General features: G+C 33.4%; 1 protein-coding gene across 2 annotated transcripts in view; it reads left to right on the plus strand.

Moving 5' to 3' along the window:
• LOC127729962 (choline transporter-like protein 2) overlaps positions 1-17,914 on the plus strand; it is a 111,059-nt gene extending 93,145 nt beyond the window's left edge. For both annotated transcript variants that reach the window (XM_052237962.1, XM_052237961.1), the window contains exons 17-23: positions 37-165; positions 2,775-2,844; positions 6,680-6,753; positions 7,702-7,772; positions 8,894-8,982; positions 10,295-10,379; positions 17,393-17,914. In XM_052237962.1, the coding sequence (XP_052093922.1) occupies positions 37-165; positions 2,775-2,844; positions 6,680-6,753; positions 7,702-7,772; positions 8,894-8,982; positions 10,295-10,379; positions 17,393-17,523 (649 nt within the window). In that variant the 3' untranslated portion in view covers positions 17,524-17,914. The remainder of the gene's footprint in view (positions 1-36; positions 166-2,774; positions 2,845-6,679; positions 6,754-7,701; positions 7,773-8,893; positions 8,983-10,294; positions 10,380-17,392) is intronic.
• Positions 17,915-18,870: the final 956 nt, after the last annotated feature.

An 18,870-nucleotide genomic window follows, 5' to 3' on the forward strand; every position in this document is an offset into this window, starting at 1 on the left:
TAGATTTTATATATTAGAGTTTTACTTTTATTTCAGATATCATCTAGGATCTTTAGCATTTGGATCTCTGATAATAGCCATTGTACAGATCATTCGAGTTTTACTGGAATATGTAGATGGTAAATTAAAAGGATCTGAGAACCCTGTTGCTAAATTTTTTGTGAAGTAAGTTTTTTGTTTTGTAAGAAACTTTTTAGGAAAAACATTTGTTGCCCAGCTGATTGCTAGTTTTAACTTACAATTAAAAAAGTTTCGTGTTTCAAAATCATAATAACCTACTAACAACAGTTTGGTGTTTCTAAAACAATTTTGTTATTCTGGTGAAAAATCCTTTTTGTTGTCATGTTTAGAAAGCATTTCATACTAAAAATGTGCACAGTATCAACTCTTTTACAACACTATGAATTTACAAAAGAATCATTCAATTCTTATAATTACATTTTTCTGCATCAACCATGAAATTATGAGTTTCTTTTCCTATGTATTGTTGTGATGTTTTCATGAGAAGCATGTGCTGTCATTGATGTTGTATTTTATTGAGCAATAAAATCTAATTTGAAATGCCTTGCGATTGTTGTCATCCAATCAAAATTACAAATTCTTTTGAAACATACATGTACTGTAATTATTGGCCAATGTTAAGTTTTCTTGATTAGGTCCTTTTCTCAGATACTATAAGCTGAGTTAGTCGAATATTTCTGGTGTCATAATGGGAAGATTGTCAGGGATATGCAAGTCTTTCTGGCAGGGTTCATCTGACCTTGACCTCATTTTCACATTACATTGGTACCAACTCCATCAAATTTTCAATTTTTCAACTGGGGTAATTTTCAGCCCCTAGCTACAAAAAAGTTGTTCGTACAAAGTAGGTGCAGTGTGATACAATATCCTTATCTTTTTTGTCAAGAATTGCCTGGAATGTGTTCTCGTGCTTACAATATCAAGATGGTCATTAAGAAAAACATTTTTATCATATTTTCTGGAGTTCTGCCCAATGTTTGAGTTTTTCAGCTTGAATAATTACACACACTTATAACGTTTTACGCATGAATCATTTTTATTTTCCGTTTATGTGTCCAATAACTATGCCACATCCTAAGGTACATTAACACACTTTTTTTAATTTATCTAGGTTTTTAGTAAGGTTTTTTTGAGATAGACTTCACATTTACCTCATCAAAAGATATTAGACTTCAAAATAGATATTAGGGATGGTACTCACTTCCTGTTTACTATGTTTTTTTTTTTTTTTTTTTTTTTTTTTATCTCTGTATGAATCTTGGTAATTTATTAGATCTAACAGAATTCCCTATAGTTTGATTAATTTTACTGGCAATGTTGTTACTCAGAGGCATTATACTGGTGTATTTTGTATATGAGATGCTGTTTCCATTAAGTATTAGGGTTTAGTCAGTTTTTGTCTCGCCTTGACGGAGTCAAAAAGTGAGACAAAGGTATGCTGTTTCCGGCTTTGGCGGCGGCGTCAACAACTTATTAGTTTGTGATTAGGTCTAGTTCATGGTGAACCACTAGTGGTAGGTCAATGATATTTGGTATGCAGTTGTATTAGCATTGGCACATCTCATTACCATGGAGATTATTTGGCCCCGCCCCATCAGTCAAGGTCTATTGACTTTGAAACTTGGCTTAGTTTACATGTATTAGTTTGTGATTAGGTGAGTTTATGGGGAACCACTAGTGTTAGGTCAATGATATTTGGTATACAGTTGTATAAGCATTAGCATATCTTATTTCCATGGAAATTATTTGGCTCAGCCCCCTTAGTCATGGTCTATTGACTTTGAAACTTTTGCTTAGTTTTCATGTATTAGTTTGTGATTAGGTCAGTTTAAGGGGAACCGTTAGTGGTAGGTCAATGATGATTGGTATGCAGTTGTATGAGCATTAGCACATCTCATTTCCATGGAGAATATTTGGTCCTTACCAGTCAGTCATAGTCTATTGACTTTGAAACTTTTGCTTAGTTTACATGTATAAGTTTGTGATTAGGTCAGTTTAAGATGAACCACTAATGTTAAGTCAATGATATTCGGTATGCAAATGTATAGACATTTGCATGTTTTATTTCCATGGAGATTAACCCCGTCCCCTAATTATGGTTCATTGACTTTGAAACTTTTACATAGTTTACAAGTAAATGTTTGTGTTTAGGTTTGTTTAAAGGGAACGACTTACGAAAAGACAATGGTATTTGGTTTGCATTTGTATTAGCATTGGCACATCTCATTTCCATGAAGACTGTTTAGCCATGTACCTTTAGTCATGGTTCATTGACTTTTAATATTTGCATAACTTACATGTTAAAGTTTTGCTATTTTAATTTCAACATTTGCATTATCAAAATAACAAATAGGCGAGACATATCTCTGTGTTAACAGTTTATTAAAGTAATTTGAGAGATAACATGGGAGTATTTTTATAGGATTTTTGTCTTTTAGCTCACCTGGACAAAAGGTCATGTGAGCTATTGCCATCACTTTGGGTTGTCATCGTTCATTAAAATTTTCTCTGAAACCACATGGGCAATCCTGATGAGTTTAACACATGTGTTGTTATGTCTGACTCGAGACGAGTTTTACCCATTTTTGCGTACTGATGAAAGCTATGGTAAATTGCGAGCAGCAAAAATGTCAACATTTATAGATACTGAACTCGAAAATGACTGTTGTAGGTTTTTACCAAGCAAAAGTTTATAATGCTTTATCTACGAAAAAGTTAAGCATCAAGTTTTAAGTGACATTTTTTTATTGCAGATGTCTGAAGTGTTGCTTCTGGTGTTTGGAGAAGTTTTTACGTTTCCTGAACAAGAATGCCTACATAATGGTATATAAGTTTGTATATTATATAACTTTCCCAATTGTTCATTAGTGTGGCCACCATGAAAGTTGAAAAGAAAATCATACTATAAACTCAAGAAATTTCAAGGGGAGTTTTATTTTCCATGGTAAGGGTTTGAACAGGAAAATAAATATGTAGTGAACAAATAAGTCTCTTAAAAATAAATCAAAATGTCATTGTCTCAATACTGAATTTCACAGCAGCAGCTTAAATGCATGTATGAGGGGCCTGATAATGGGGGGGAGGGGGGTCTCATCACGATTTTTTTGTCAATCACGATTCACAGAAAATAAATTTCCATGATCACGGATCACGAAAATATAAAAAAATTAAAAAATCGGTAGAAAAACGAATCACGATAGCGAAAATGCGAAGATCACGAAGAACGAAAATAACCCATCAGGCCCCTCATGTATGGGGAAAGGAACAGACAACCAGCAGTCGTTATGACCCAGTCATTGGATATCATAGTAAAACCTATAGTATTATTGAGTTTGTAGTATAAAATGTCTGAATATTGACTGAAAGTCTGAACATGACTTCACAATTACTGCTTTAAGATCAAGGTTTTATTTACTTGTGAAAGAGATTAGGGATATATGCATGATTTGTTTGTGAGTAGCTTTTTGGTAGGAATTAATATCTCTTAAATATGCATCTTTCAGATCAATACTAAATAAGGGGTCATCAGTATGTCTGTTATCTTTGTCATGTCGTGTGTTTGAACTAAAGAAAGTAGTGATTTATCTATTAAGTAGAAATAAGAAGTGCCAATTAGACAACTCTCCATCCAAGTCACAATGTATAAAAAGTAAACAATGTTAGGTCAAAGTACAGCCTTCAACACAGAGCCTTGGCTCACACCGAACAGCAAGCTATAAAGGACACCAAAATGACAAGTGTAAAACAATTCAAAAAGAACTGTTGTTGAATATTATACTCCTGTTTTGACTCGCTTCAAAATTGTTTTGAAGAAACTCCCCTATTAAACTTCTCAAATCATACTTCATGCTAGCTATATAGCTTTTAACTATTCATTAAATTCTGTCAATATTCATTTCTGTAATAGTTAAAAGCTATATTCAGTCAAGATTTTTATGAGGTATCTTATTTCTTTTAATTAAATTTTTAGGATGGTAGTATATTTCTTATTAGCTCACCTGACCTGAAGGGTCAAGTGAGCTTTTCTCATCACTTGGCGTCCGTCGTCATTAGCTTTTTACAAAAATCTTCTCCTCTGAAACCACAGGGCCAAATTTAACCAAACTTGGCCACAATCATCATTAGGGTATCTAGTTTAAAAAATGTGTACGATGACCCCGCCAACCAACCAAGATGGCCGCCATGGCTAAAAATAGAACATAGGGGTAAAATGTAGATTTTGGCTTATATCTCTGAAACCAAAGCATTTAGAGTAAATCTGACATAGGGTAAAACTGATTATCAGGTCAAGATCTATCTGCCCTGAAATTTTCAGACAAATCTGACAACCTGTTGTTGGGTTGCTGCCCCTGAATTGGTAATTTTAAGGAAATTTTGCAGTTTTTGGTTATTATCTTGAATATTATTATAGATAGAGATAAACTGTAAACAGCAATAATGTTCAGCAAAGTAAGATCTACAAATAAGTTGACATGACCAAAATTGTCAGTCGAACCCTTAAGGAGTTATTGCCCTTAATAGTCAATTTTTCGTAAATTTTTGTAATCTTTTACAAAAATCTTCTTCTCTGAAACTACTGATACAAATTTAACCATACTTGGCCATAATCATTATTAGGGTATCTAGTTTAAAAAATTTGTCCGATGACCCCGCCTTCCAACCATCATGGCCAACTTAGTTAAAAATAGAACATAGGGGTAAAATGCAGTTTTTGGTTTATATCTCTGAAACTAAAGCATTTAGAGCAAATCTGACAGGTGGCAAAAATGTTCATTAGATTTAGATTTATCTGCCCTGAAATTTTCAGACAAATCCCACTACCCGTTGTTGGGTTGCTGCCCCTGAGTTAGTAATTTTACAAAAATTTTGCAGTTTTTTGTTATTATCTTAAATATCATTATAATATTTAATATCTAATACTATTAATTATGATTTTAACCTTATTTTACATGATTTCCAAAGCATCAGTAAATACAGGTGAGCGACACAGGCTCTTGAGAGCCTCTAGTTTTAAAATATTATATTTTACCATCGAAGATAAAACAAAATAGTTTTGTATAGATTTTCTGTTTTAGGTTGTATTTATCATATTTATTTGTTTTTGTGATTACCGGTAATTTTGTATGAAACGTGGAACTTAAAATGTGTTCACATTCTAGGCTTTTACAACCTGATAAAATTACAAAAAGAGGCATTGAAATCTTTTACTTATATTTTTTTCCTTCAACCAGGAAATTAAGCCTTTCCTTTTTATACCCCGCTTTAAAAAAGTGGGGGTATACTGTTTTACCTCTGTGTCCATCCGTCAGTCCTTCCTTCCATCCCATGAATATTTTTCGTAGCATCTTTCTCAGGGAACTACATTTTTTTTTTAATTATTGTCCTTGGAAAGAACAGATCAAATATGCGCAACGCAGGGGACATTGGAACTCTGTTCTTTTATGTATGCTATATTTGTAGTAAAATTATATCTTTAGGACTTTCAAAATAAGAAAAATCATGAATAGTAAAGCAGGCGAGACACTTCAGAGTGTGCAATTTCATTGGCTAAAGTGATAGTTACCAGAACAGAAAGTAAAACGAATTGTTGTTAGAGCAGTGTAAGCAAAGCATGAAGATAGGATCTGTATTTCATTCAGGTGGTTTTGACAACCTCTGATGTGTTTATTGGGACCCTTTTGGTAATCTTGGTAATTTTTATAAGCCCGTTTACGGGACGTATTATGGTATACCGTTGTCCTTTATCAACATGTCGGACAATAACTCAAAAACACTTAAACCAATTTGCATGAAACTTTGTTGAATTGTTTATATCTATTGATTTGAGCTCCCTTTCAATTTTTATAAATTTTAGATCTTACGTTTCCGAGTTATGCGCTTTTATTCATTAAAAAAGGGGGATTTTCCAGTTTTCGGACAATAATTCAAAATTGCTTTGAGCAGTTTTCATGAAACTTTGGTGACTGCTTTATATCTATTAAATTAATCTCCCTTTAGTTTTTTATAAATTTCTGATATGACATTGAGGAGTTATGGAACTTTATTCTTTAAAAAGGTGACGGGCATATCATGTGCTTATGGCGCAGCTCTTTATTATACCCCACGCAACGAGTTGCGGAGAGTATAATGTTTTTGACCCGTCCGTCCGTCCGTCAGTCTGTCAGTCCCTCAGTTCGTCAGTCTGTCAGTCCTGTTTCTTGTCATCGCAACTCCTCTCAAACCACACAACAGAATTTCACGAAACCTTTTTAGATAATAAGGACATACTATGTAGTTGTGCATATCGACAGGAAATTACGATTCAATTCTTTTTCTAGGAGTTACGCCCCTTTGAATTTATTTGCCCAATATACTACGGCAACCTTTTGTCATCGCAACTCCTCTCAAACCACACAACAGAATTTCAGATAATAAGGACATACTACGTAGATGTGCATATCGACAGGAAATTATGATTCAATTTTTTTTTCTGATACAATTTTTTTTTTTCTTACACTTATTTTATTTCTCCAATGACAATGTGGGGACGTGGGGTATGTGAGCGCGCTCACTAAGGTTCTTTAATTTGTCTTGTTGTGACCACTGTTATAATTAAGAGAAAATATAATGAACATCAGTTATTGTATATGCTAACTATATGAATACACACTATTTGCAGATAGCAGCTCATGGGAAGAACTTTTGTACATCAGCTAAAAATGCCTTTATGTTGATCATGAGGAATTGTGTTAGGTAAGGCCACCCATAACAAATTCTTTGTTTTATGTTGCCTACCCATGCCTTGTAGGGATGTGTAGGTAGGTAAGGATTTATTTTTTTTGTGGGGGCAACAACATAAGTTACATGTTTTAGACAAGAAAATGACGTTAGAGCACGAAAAAACTTCAAATAAAAAAATTTGAAATGAATTTTGTCAAAATTTTTCGGGTAGGCTGCTTTTTAGGTGGGTGGATAGGCAACATCATACAATTGCATTTTTAGGCCTAAAGAGTTCGTGTTTTAGGGCAATGAAAACTTTTTTTTACAAATTTAAAGGTTGGTTTACAGGGTAGGATTTTCCATCCGATTTCCATTCTATTTTTAACCTATAATGTTGCATCGACAAAAATTGCACCGTGTAAACACTGAAATTGGATGTTGTTTGGTTATTGAAATGGAAAATCGTATCATGTGAACAGAGGGCTGTACCATTTACCTTGGCTACAGTATCAAATCGGATGGAGAATGGTACAGTGTAAAGGCACCTTAAGTCATCAATACCACAGACCATATGATTGATATATATAGTAACAATGCTGTAATTTTTGCAATGTTTATATTATTCCAAAAATTATGACAGGATAGGTTTCCCAAAAATAAAAACTAACATTTTTAAAAATTTTGATAGCATTATTTTTTTTGTATTCAACAATTAGCAAAACACATACCATATAGTAAGCTATACATAGTCCCAGTATGACAAAATGTTAAACAACTCAAAAGAGAAAAAAAAAGTAGTTGTGCAAAAAAAACAAAAACCCATCAGGCCATAAATTTGGTGAAAATTCTTTGAATGGACTTGCATGGTTGCAAAAAGATGTTGTTATTAACTTGGACTTATTTTGAAATTTCATGGGCATTATTTATCTTAGTGAAAAACATCTATGTTATATAAACAGCATTTTATTTTTATTTTTTCAGAGTAGTTGTCATAGACAAAGTAACAGATTTTCTACTGTTTATAGGCAAGCTTGTAATAGTTGCTGGCTCTGGTAAGTTAGTGATGTTTGAAGTTGAATAAAGGTTCAGGTGATGTGTATGTCAGTCACCTCAAAAAGACGAAATGAATCAAAATGTTCAAACAAATACACCTACAAAACTTACCAGGTATGATCCACTTGATGTTGAACTGGTTCTATGTCATATGTCATATTTTATTTCTTAAAACCTCAAAAGAAGGAATTATTTGAATCTGGAATAATTTTGAATTCTGGAAAATTGATAAGAACTTAATGAAGAAAACTAACCCAATTTAAGAGTGTTAGCATGGCTAAGGAGGGTTAGTTAGTTCATACTGAAATATCAGTGAAAGAAAGATTAATCTTAGGCATGCGTGTATGGCTAACCCTATTTAGTTGGGTTAGTTTTCATCATACATTTGTTGTCAATTTTCCAGAATTCAAAATTATTCCATATTCAAATAATTCCTTGCTTCAAGATAACTATTTTGTAGAATTTGGGGCCTAGGTGGCAGAGTGGTCTAATTAGGGAGCTACCAATTGATTTTTATGGGGGGGGGGGGGGGGGGGGGGGGGGGGGGGGGGGGGGGGGGGGGGGGCGGGGGGGGGGGTGGGGGGCTAGGATGAAATTTGAAAAGGAAGGACAGGAGTTTTGAGTAAAAAAAAAGGCAGGATGAGACACTTTGTAAAAAAAAAAGGCAGGATGACAATTTATGTAAAAAAAAGTCAGGGTAAACTAAAAAAAAAAAAAAAAGGCAGGACCGAATAGAGTGAAAAATAAAAAGGCAGGACAAAATTTTTCATCCTAGCCCCCCTATAAAAATCAAATGGCAGCTCCCTTAGTGAGACTACTGTATCACTAGCCTGTCATCACTGGGAATGTGAATTTGTATCTCGCATGTGGCCGTTGTGCTCAGCTCCAATCTTAATTGACTAGGATTGTCAGTTTTCCTACCGAAGGTCATGTATTCCTACGGGCACTCCAGCTTCCTCCGCCAATGAAAACTGACCGCCATGGAATAGCACAATATTTTCTCTCTCTCTCTCCCTCATTATAAGTGATTAAATTTTCTTTGGATAATTTGTCCTGTCATATGAGTTTATAATTGACCTTGAAGCTGTGCTTATTATATTAATCATAGTTATCTTTTTAGCTGCCTTGTCATTTTTCTTCTTTGATGGAAGAATAGATTTTCTAAAGACGTACACACCAACTCTTAATTTCTATGTCGTTCCTATTGTGGTAAGTAAGCTTGTTATTTTTTAACGTATTTTGATTTTGTAAATTATTAGAAACTTTAAGAATAGATATAGGAAGATGTGGTATGAGTGCCAATGAGACAACTCTCAATCCAAGTTACAATTTATAAAAGTAAACCATTATAGGTCAAGGTACATTTTTACTATCATTTTATAATATGTTTCTTATTTTGATGTGAAATGTTATTTTGTACACTGCAAAACTAAATGAAACTGGACAGTACCTGTATATTCAATACTTTTATGATGAACATTTTTATGAAACCTTTGATAAAAATAGGTTGTTTCGTATTTTTTATCCCACAAAGAAAAATTTATGATGAAGTTATTTATTTGTTCCGTAAAGTCCTTGTTAAGTAAACTTGATGATATGATAGGTGTAAACCTGACATTGACCTTCAAACTGATGTCATCGAAATCACAAATAATTTTTAGCTCACCAAAGGGCCAAGTGAGCTTTTCTCATCACTTGGTGTCCGTCGTCTGTTAACTTTTACAAAAATCTTCTCCTCTGAAACTACTGAGCCAAATTTAACCAAAGTTGGCCACAATCATCATTGGGGTATCTAGTTTAAAAAATGTGTCTGATGACCCCGCCTGCTAACATGGCTAAAAATAGAACATATGGGTAAAATGCAAGGTTCGTCTATTATTTGAAAATCTGACAGGAGCAGAAATTTTCAGAATGTTGAACTCTAGCAGTTGTTCATATATGTCAAAACTGGCAGACGACTTCTTATAGGAGTTATTGCCCTTAATAACAAATTTTCCCCTTTTTTTTCCCTTTTTGCCTATTATCTTGAAAACTATAATAGATAAAGAGAAACTTTAAGTTGCAAAAATTATTAGCAAGACAAGTTCTACCAATAAGTCTGCATAGTCGAAATCATCAGTTGACTCCTTATTAGAGTTATTGCCCTTTGATGACGAGTTTTACCATTTTTTTGCATTTTTGCCTTATATCTTAAAAATTATGTTAGATAGAAACTTAAATAAGCTAAAATGATCAGCAAGACAAGATCTAAAATGAAGACATATGGAGGAAATTGTCTGACGACTCCTTATTGGAGTTATAGCCCCTTAATGATGATTCGTAACATTTTTTTTTTGCGTTTTGCCTTATATGAAAAAAATTATAAGAAATAAATAGACACTTTAAATCACAAAAATTATCTGCAAGTCAAGATCTACTAACAAGTCAAATTTTTTCGGTAAAGTTAGTAGACTGTCCCTCTTCGTAGGAGTGATTCCCCTTAAACAGTCAGTTTGTTGTAGTTATTTTTCTTGTATTTTAGCTGATAACAGTTGGATCGTATGTTATAGCCAGTTGTTTCTTCAGCGTATATGACATGGCAGTGGATACACTTTTCCTTTGTTTTTGTAAGTCATATTATATGTTAAATTTGTTGTTTCCAAATTATGTGGAATGCCTAAAAATATCCACAATTGGATTTGATCCAGGTAATTTGTAGATAACTCTCGCCATGAATAAGCGTTACAAGAAATGCCGTTTTTCCTAAACTTGCAAAAATATGCAAATAAGCAAATGCTTCATACTGATAAAAAAACATCAAGTTAAAATTTGTGTTCAAGGAGCAGGATGGGAGGGTGCCATCTCAAGAAACAAAGATATTTTGGATGATATTATTGTCATATTGCTTGCCTCCAAGACCAAGCGATACTGATTGGTGTTGTAACAACGGCTTAAGCCCACATAGACAGTGAAATGTGTCAATACATTAAGCACCGAAAGGCCAAGCTTGAAGAAAACAGTTATTGGAATGGAAGTCTGCGGTCCCAGTCTTTAAAAATCCTGATTTTTTTTTGGTGTCTTTTAACAATTTTTTTCACAACTGCAACACAAATTAAGTAGGTAAGACAAAGGTATTGCTTTTCTGTCAGTGCCATAAACAGTTTGCAAATAACCTTGATATCTTCTGTAGTATCAAGAGTCTGCTAATTTGCAGATTTTTGCAAATTTTGAAAATGCCTATTTTCCATAAATCTCTAGGAGTCAAATCAGTTTAGAAAAACTGCCTTTACACAGGTAGCACTTTTCCATTGTAATGGCAGGAATGCCATTCCTTCCTTGTTCATTATAATGATCCTCAAATGAAAATCAATATATTTATAAATAGTTTTCGTCAGTTAAAGATTTTTTCGCATAATGTGTTGTCTAGCCATAATTCTTTGATGATAGGATAACTGAATTGGAAAAAAATTGTATGATATGTTCTTGTTTTAGAGCAGATTTAGAAATTCAGGAAGTGAAATATGAATTCAATAAGAAATATTCGTAATTTTGTGGAGAGAGGTATTTTTAGTGTTCAAAATCTCAATATGTCAACACATTAGGATTCTAATCTGACAGAGCTTTAGTGGTTTTAGTTAGGTTTGTTCATCAGATGCTGTTAGTAATTATAGCTTTTAAACTATATTTGGTGTATAGAATGTTTGTAAGGTGTAAATGTATGTCTGATAGGTATAAAAATAAGGAGATGTGGTATGATTGCTAATGAGACAACTATCCACCAGCGTTCAAATAAGTGGATATAAGCAATATTAGGTCTCTGTGTGGCCTTCAACAATGAAAAAACTCCATACCATGTACTAGGCTATGAAAGGCCCAGGCAGGAAAAAAATGTGAAACAATTCATAAGAAAAATGACTGATATCTATTTGTGCCAAAAATGAATCCATTTGTGCCACAACTTATTTATGCCAATGCTTAACTTTTGCGCCACTTCAGTTTGAAAACTGTAGGTTTCATTTGTGCCAATTCTATCAATTTATTTATTTTTACTTATATATATCTTCTGAATTATTTTAAAAGGTCGCTCATATAACTTATCAGTTGCTTTTAGTTTGCATGCTGTTCTCAAAATCTGTCTTAATTTGACATGGGGTAAAAATGTTTATCAGACGAAATCAGACAACCCGTTGTTAGGTTGCTGCCCCTGAATTGAAGTTTGGAGACTTATTGTTTTTGCTCAGTTATTATTATTATTATTATTCCTCTTCCCTCTTCCCTTTTCCTCTTCAGCCACTTTTAAGCTCACCGAAGGGCCAAGTGAGCTTTTCTCATCACTTGGCATCCGTCTGTCATCTTCGTCCGTCGTCGTTGTTAACTTTATACATTTTGAACTTCTTCTAGAGAACCACTGAATGGAATGAAACCAAACATGGCATGAATGTTCCTTATGAGGTACTGACCAAGTGTTGTTACTTTGAAGCTGATCCATCTTCCAAGATGGGCACCAGCAGGGGACTTAGTTTAACATAGGACCCTATGGGAAATACATACAAATGTCTTCTTTTAGAGAACCACTGAATGAAATGAAACCAAACATGGCATGAATGTTCCTTATGAGGTGCTGACCAAGTGTTGTTACTTTGAAGCCGATCCATCATCCAAGATGGCCACCAGCTGGGGACAGTGTTTTACAAAGGACCCTATGGACAATACATACAAATGTCTTCTTTTAGAGAACCACTGAATGGATTGAAACCAAACATGGCATGAATGTTCCTTATGAGGTGCTGACTAAGTGTTGTTACTTTGAAGCTGATCCTTCATCCACTATGGCCGCCAGTGGGGGGAATTCCTTTAACATAAGACCCTATTGGAAATACATACAAATGCTTCTTCTAGAGGTGCACTGAATGGAATGAAACCAAACATGGCATAAATGTTTCTTAAGAGGTGCTGATGAAGTGTTGCTACTTTGTTGCTGATTTACTGATCAAGATGGCCTCCAGGATTTTTTATTAAATTACAGGGCCAATATTAAACCAAATTTGGCCTCACTCATTATTAGGGTATCTGTTATGATTTTAATCTATTTTAACATGATTTCCAAAACCAAAGTAGAATCAGGTGAGCGACACAGGCTCTTGAGAGCTTCTAGTTTAAATGAACTTGTCCGCACCGTTCTCCAAAACCTCTTGTCAGATTTACTTAAGGTTTCACAATATGTTAGACTAACATGTCTAGTGGTGCAATCAGGGTTTTGTTTGTGCATTGGGGTCTAAAAAGGGGTACCGGGTACTTTGAGGGGCCAAAAGAAGGGAGGGGTTTACTATAGAACCCTATGGGATTTTAATTTTTTTTATTTTCAAATGATTATAACTTGAAAACTGTTGAAAAAATTGATAGACACAATCTTTATAACTGAAAATATTCTATATGATAAAGCACATCAAATGAAATAAAGGGTTAGTCTCCAGGGATCACCCCCACCTCCTGCCATTTGACAAAGTTCTAATATCTTGTAAGTGGTCAAGATCCCCACCCCTAAACCATACATATTCTTGTTTGTCATGATAAAGCACATCAAATGAAATAAAGGGTAAGTCCACAGGGGTCACCCCCACCCCCTGCCATTTGAGAAAGTTCTAATATCTTGTAAATGGTTGAGATCCCCACCCCTGAACCATATATATTCCTGTTCGTCATGTCACAAAGATTTGAACGATATGTAGGGCCAGTCCCAGTGGGGTTCCCCCACCCCCAATGATCTAATATCTTGTAAATGGTTGAGATCCCCACCCCTAAACCATATATATTCCTATTCGTCATGTCAAGAAGATTTGAATTTTAATTTGATTTATATAGGGCCAGTCCCCAGGGATCACCCCCACCCCCTGCCATTTTAGAAAGTTCTAATATCTTGCAGGTGGTCAAGATCCCCACCTCTAAACCATATATATTCTGGTTAGTCATGATAGAGCACATTAAATGAAATAAAGTATTAGTCCCCAGGGGTCACCCCACCCCCTGCCATTTGAGAAAGTTGTAATATCTTGTCAATGGTCGAGATCCCCACCCCTGAACCATATGTATTCTGGTTAGTCATGATACAGCACATCAAATGAAATAAAGAACCCTATGGGATTTTAATTTTTTTACTTTTCAAATGATTATAACTTGAAAACTGTTGAAAAATTGATAGACACAATCTTTATGACTTGAAAACTGTTGAAAAAATTGATAGACACCATCTTTATAACTGAATATGTTCTATATGATAAAGCACATCAAATGAAATAAAGGGTTAGTCCCCAGGGGTCACCCACACCCCCTTCCATTTGAAAAAGTTCTAGTATCTTGTAAATGGTCGAGATCCCCACCCCTAAACCATATATATTCCTATTCGTCATGTCAAGAAGATTTGAATGATATATAGGGTCAGTTCCCAGGGATCACTCCCACACCCTGCCATTTTAGAAAGTTCTGATATCTTGTAAATGGTGGAGATCCCCACCCCTAAACCATATATATTCCTGTTAGTCATGTCACAAAGATTCGAATGATATATAGGGCCAGTCCCCAGGGGTTCTCCCACCCCCAATGATCTAATATCTTGTAAGTGGTGAAGATCCCCACTCCTAAACCATATGTATTCTGGTTTGTCATGACAAGATGATTTGAATGATATAGAGGGTAAGACCCAAGGGATCATCCCCACCCCCTGTCATTTGAATATGTTCTCATATCTTGTAAATGGTCAAGATCCCCAACCCTAAACCATATATATTTCTGTTCGTCATTTCACGAAGATTTGAATGATATATAGGGTCAGTCCCCAGGGGTCACTAATGCATATCACTTTATTGGACTAAACCAATTTTTACTGGAGTTTGCCCAATGTCCACCGACCATGGGAATAACTGTAATTATGGGATCTTTGTTTAGGAGACCTCGAAACAGCATCCTGTTACAATCATTTCTTGTTTTAAGGAAATTTTGCAGTTTTTGGTTATTATCTTGAATATTATTATAGATAGAAATAAACTGTAAACAGCAATAATGTTCAGCAAAGTAAGATCTACAAATAAGTCAAACATGACCAAAATTGTCAATTGACCCCTTAAGGAGTTATTGCCCATTATAGTCAATTTTTAACAATTTTTCGTAAATTTTTGTAATCTTTTCCAAACTTCTTCTCTGAAATTACTGAGACAAATTTAACCAAACCTGGCCATAATCATCATTAGGGTACTGTAAATTCAGAAATTATTGCGATGTTTTTATTATTGCGAAAATTGCGACTGGGTTATAATCACAATTATTTAAACTCGCATTTTGAAATTTTTTATATGAATTAAATAGGATTTTTCTCAATATCGCAAAAATTGAAATCGCATTTTAGTCTAAAATGAAAAAATAGCAATAATAAATGCACGCAATAATTTCTGAATTTACAGAATATAGTTTAAAAAATGTGTCTGATGACTACGTCTGCCTGACATGCCTAAAAATAGAACATAGGGGTAAAATGCTGTTTTTGGTTTATATCTCTGAAACTAAAGCATTTAGAGCAAATCTGACTATGTAAAAATGTTCATCAGGTCAAGATCTATCTGCCCTGAAATTTTCAGACAAATCAGACAATCCGTTATTGGGTTGCTGCCCCTGAATAAGAAATTTTAAGGAAATTTTGCAGTTTCTGGTTTTTATCTTGAATGTTATGATAGATAGAGATAAACTGTAAACAGCAATAATGTTCAACAAAGTAAGATCTACAAATAAGTTAACATGACCAAAATTGTCAATTGACCCCTTAAGGAGTAATTGCCCTTTATAGTCAATTTTTCGTAAATTTTTGTAATCTTTTACAAAAATCTTCTCCACTTAATCTACTGGGCCAAATAGAATTAAACTTAGCCACAATTTTTAATAGGGATTCTTGATTGAAAAATATATCTGATGACCCTGTCATCCAACCAACATGGCCTCCATGGCTAAAAATAGAACATAGGGGTTTACCATAGAAGTCTAAGGGAAAATTGTAAAAATACCAATTTCAAATGATCACAACTTGAAAACTAATTTAAATAATGATAAGGGGTCTTCAGTAACTATTGTAAGACTACAATGGGATAACCTGCTTTTAATTTAACTACTTGGCCAAATAAAACCAAACTTGACCTCAATCATTTAGGGTATCTAATACTATTTATTATGATTTTAACCTTATTTTACATGATTTCCAAAAACACAGTAGATACAGGTGAGCGACACAGGCTCTCAAGAGCCTCTAGTTATGATTTTCAAGCCTATCATGTATATAACAGTTATGCATGTTTAGCCAATGGCCCTCTCATGAATAAAAAATCTTACTATTTAAATTGATTGTAACTAAAACAGAAATATTCATGGCTTGCGAGTATTTTTAATCTTCAGTTTTTTTGTGAAAACAGTCGTGGGGTTTTCGTTTCTTTCTTTTATTTGTTTTAATACAGCAAAACTCGTCAAAACTGACATATTTGTCATTTAGTGACATGGTCATTAAATGTCATTTCTATGACAATTAAGTACACATCCAGTTATTCCTGTATGTTCCGTAATTACGATCAATCACGAGGTTCCAAAAATTTGACTGAACCCATGCATCCATATGACATGTCGAGTTAAATAACATATACTTAACGATTTTGCGGCATCGCACTATAAAGGTTTAAAGTTGGTTTGTTAGAGTTCCTGTCAATATAATACTTCCATGGTCTAGACAAAAAAAGATTATTATCCTGTTTAAGATAAATTGTTTTAGCAGGTGTTCTATTTGTCCTTTGTGATTCTTTATTAATTTGTAATGAAGACAAATTGAATCATTTTTTTATTTTGGATCTGAATAAATAGTCTGGAATTAATTGGTTTTTCTTACAAGAAATCAATCTTGATCATCCTTGTGTTAAAAAAATTATTACTTTTGATTATAATGTCTTTATATGTCCAAATAAGCATCTTTGCATCAATATGAAAATAATTCTCGTGGATATTAGTTCTTTTTTTTATTAAATAAAGTTGGTTTTTGTCTGAAGATCCCAATTAACTATAAGAAGAAATCTTGTAACAAATCTACTTGATACAATATTTTATTTCATTTGTGAAGTACTCTATTCATATATACAAGCTGAAAAATGTGCTGTAAATAGTTTCTCTGAACTTTACTTGAGAGGAGAAATCATTGTAAAGCAAACAATATAATCATGTAAAAAGTGCATATATCAGGTGTATTAAAGTGCTGAAATTACTAATTTATAGAGTACTAAGTTTTAGAACTTATTTTGACTGGTTACAGCGAGACAAAAGTTCCCTGGAAGCAAGATATTTATGCAAGAGGAAAGCAAGAGTCACACAAATAGTATTATTCAATGAATTTGACCATAAAACATTTAAATAAGGTAACAAAAAAATTCTGTGTATAGTAAAAAAGCTTTTTTGGTACCCGGTAATAGAAATGAAATGAATCAAATGTTGAAATAACTATATAGATATAATAGATCTACCTTTGCAGCATGATATCTAATTAAAGTATGGATTTTAGACATCAAAAACAAATTTATGAACATTAAAAAATAAATTTGACCATTATGCACTTTTTTTTTAGTGGAGGATTTGGAAAGAAATGATGGCTCTGAACAGAAACCTTACTATATGGGAAAAGAACTAATGAAAATTTTAGGCAAGAAGAATACAAAGCCAAAAGTATCAAAAAAGGATAAAGATGAAGATTACTAATTAAATTCACCATTGCATTTTATAATCTGTGATACGATTAATATATGCTGTACAATCATTTATATAATCATTGACATGACTTTTTGAGCGGTTACACGTTAATGCTGTCTCTATTGTACATATCTGCATTATAGAAAATATTAAACAGATGTTAAGCTATTGTATGAATTTCAACCGAATAAGAATATTTATATATTTTTAATTTATTTATCAGTATTGATTATGTATATATTGTAAATTCCGAAATCAGGGTGATTGTTTAAATAATTCAAAAAATGTGACCAGAGTTCAGGTTTCATAATATTTAAAACGGACATTTTTATTCTTATCGTGTATATTTCTGTTCAAAATTTGCCAAGAGTTGTATTAATAAATTTTGTATTTCAATCAATATTTAACCATTTTCAACACAATTGCATCCTCCAATTACATGCAGTAAATCTCATACAAATACACAGATATTGTTTTCTGTCTTCAAACATGTTTCACTTTCTTCAAAGGCACTTTGGTTCACAATAGATATCTGGTTGATATGACAAATCAGCCACACATGACAAAATGTGAAACAATTTAAACAAACATATTTCACCTTATTTCAAAGGCACTTTGGTTCACAATAGATATCTGGTTGATATGACTCTACAAATGCACATCACATGACAAAATGTGAAACAATTCAAACAATAATAAAACATATTTCACCTTATTTTAAAGGCACTTTGGTTCACAATAGATATCTGGTTGATATGACTACAACTACACAAATGTGAAACAATTCAAACAAGAAACCTATTTCATCTTATTTCAAAGGCACTTTGGTTCACAATAGATATCTGGTTGATATGGCAATACATGTACAACTACACATGACAAAATGGGAAACAATTCAAACGAAACATATGTCACCTTATTACAAAGCAATTTGGTTCACAAAAGATACCTGGTTGATATGACACTACAACTACCCTACACATGACAAAATGTGAAACAATTCAAACAAACATATTTCATCTTATTTCAAAGGCACTTTGGTTCACTATAGATATCTGGTAGATATGATTCTACAACTACACATGACAAAATGTGAAACAATTCATATAAGAAACATTTCACCTTATTTCAAAGGCGATTTGGTTCACAATAGATATCTGGTTGATATCACTAGAACTACATATGACAAAATGGGAAATAATTCAAACAAGAAACATAAATTTGCCTTATTTTGGTTCACAATAGATATCTGGTTGATATGACACTACAACTTATTGGAAGTATGGTAATTGATCAATATAAGATGAGGAGATGTTGTATGATTGCCAATGAGATAACTATCCACCAGAGTTCAAC

The sequence above is a fragment of the Mytilus californianus genome, unplaced genomic scaffold (assembly GCF_021869535.1).
Source record: "Mytilus californianus isolate M0D057914Y unplaced genomic scaffold, xbMytCali1.0.p SCAF_2, whole genome shotgun sequence".
In the NCBI taxonomy this organism is placed as follows: domain Eukaryota; kingdom Metazoa; phylum Mollusca; class Bivalvia; order Mytilida; family Mytilidae; genus Mytilus; species Mytilus californianus.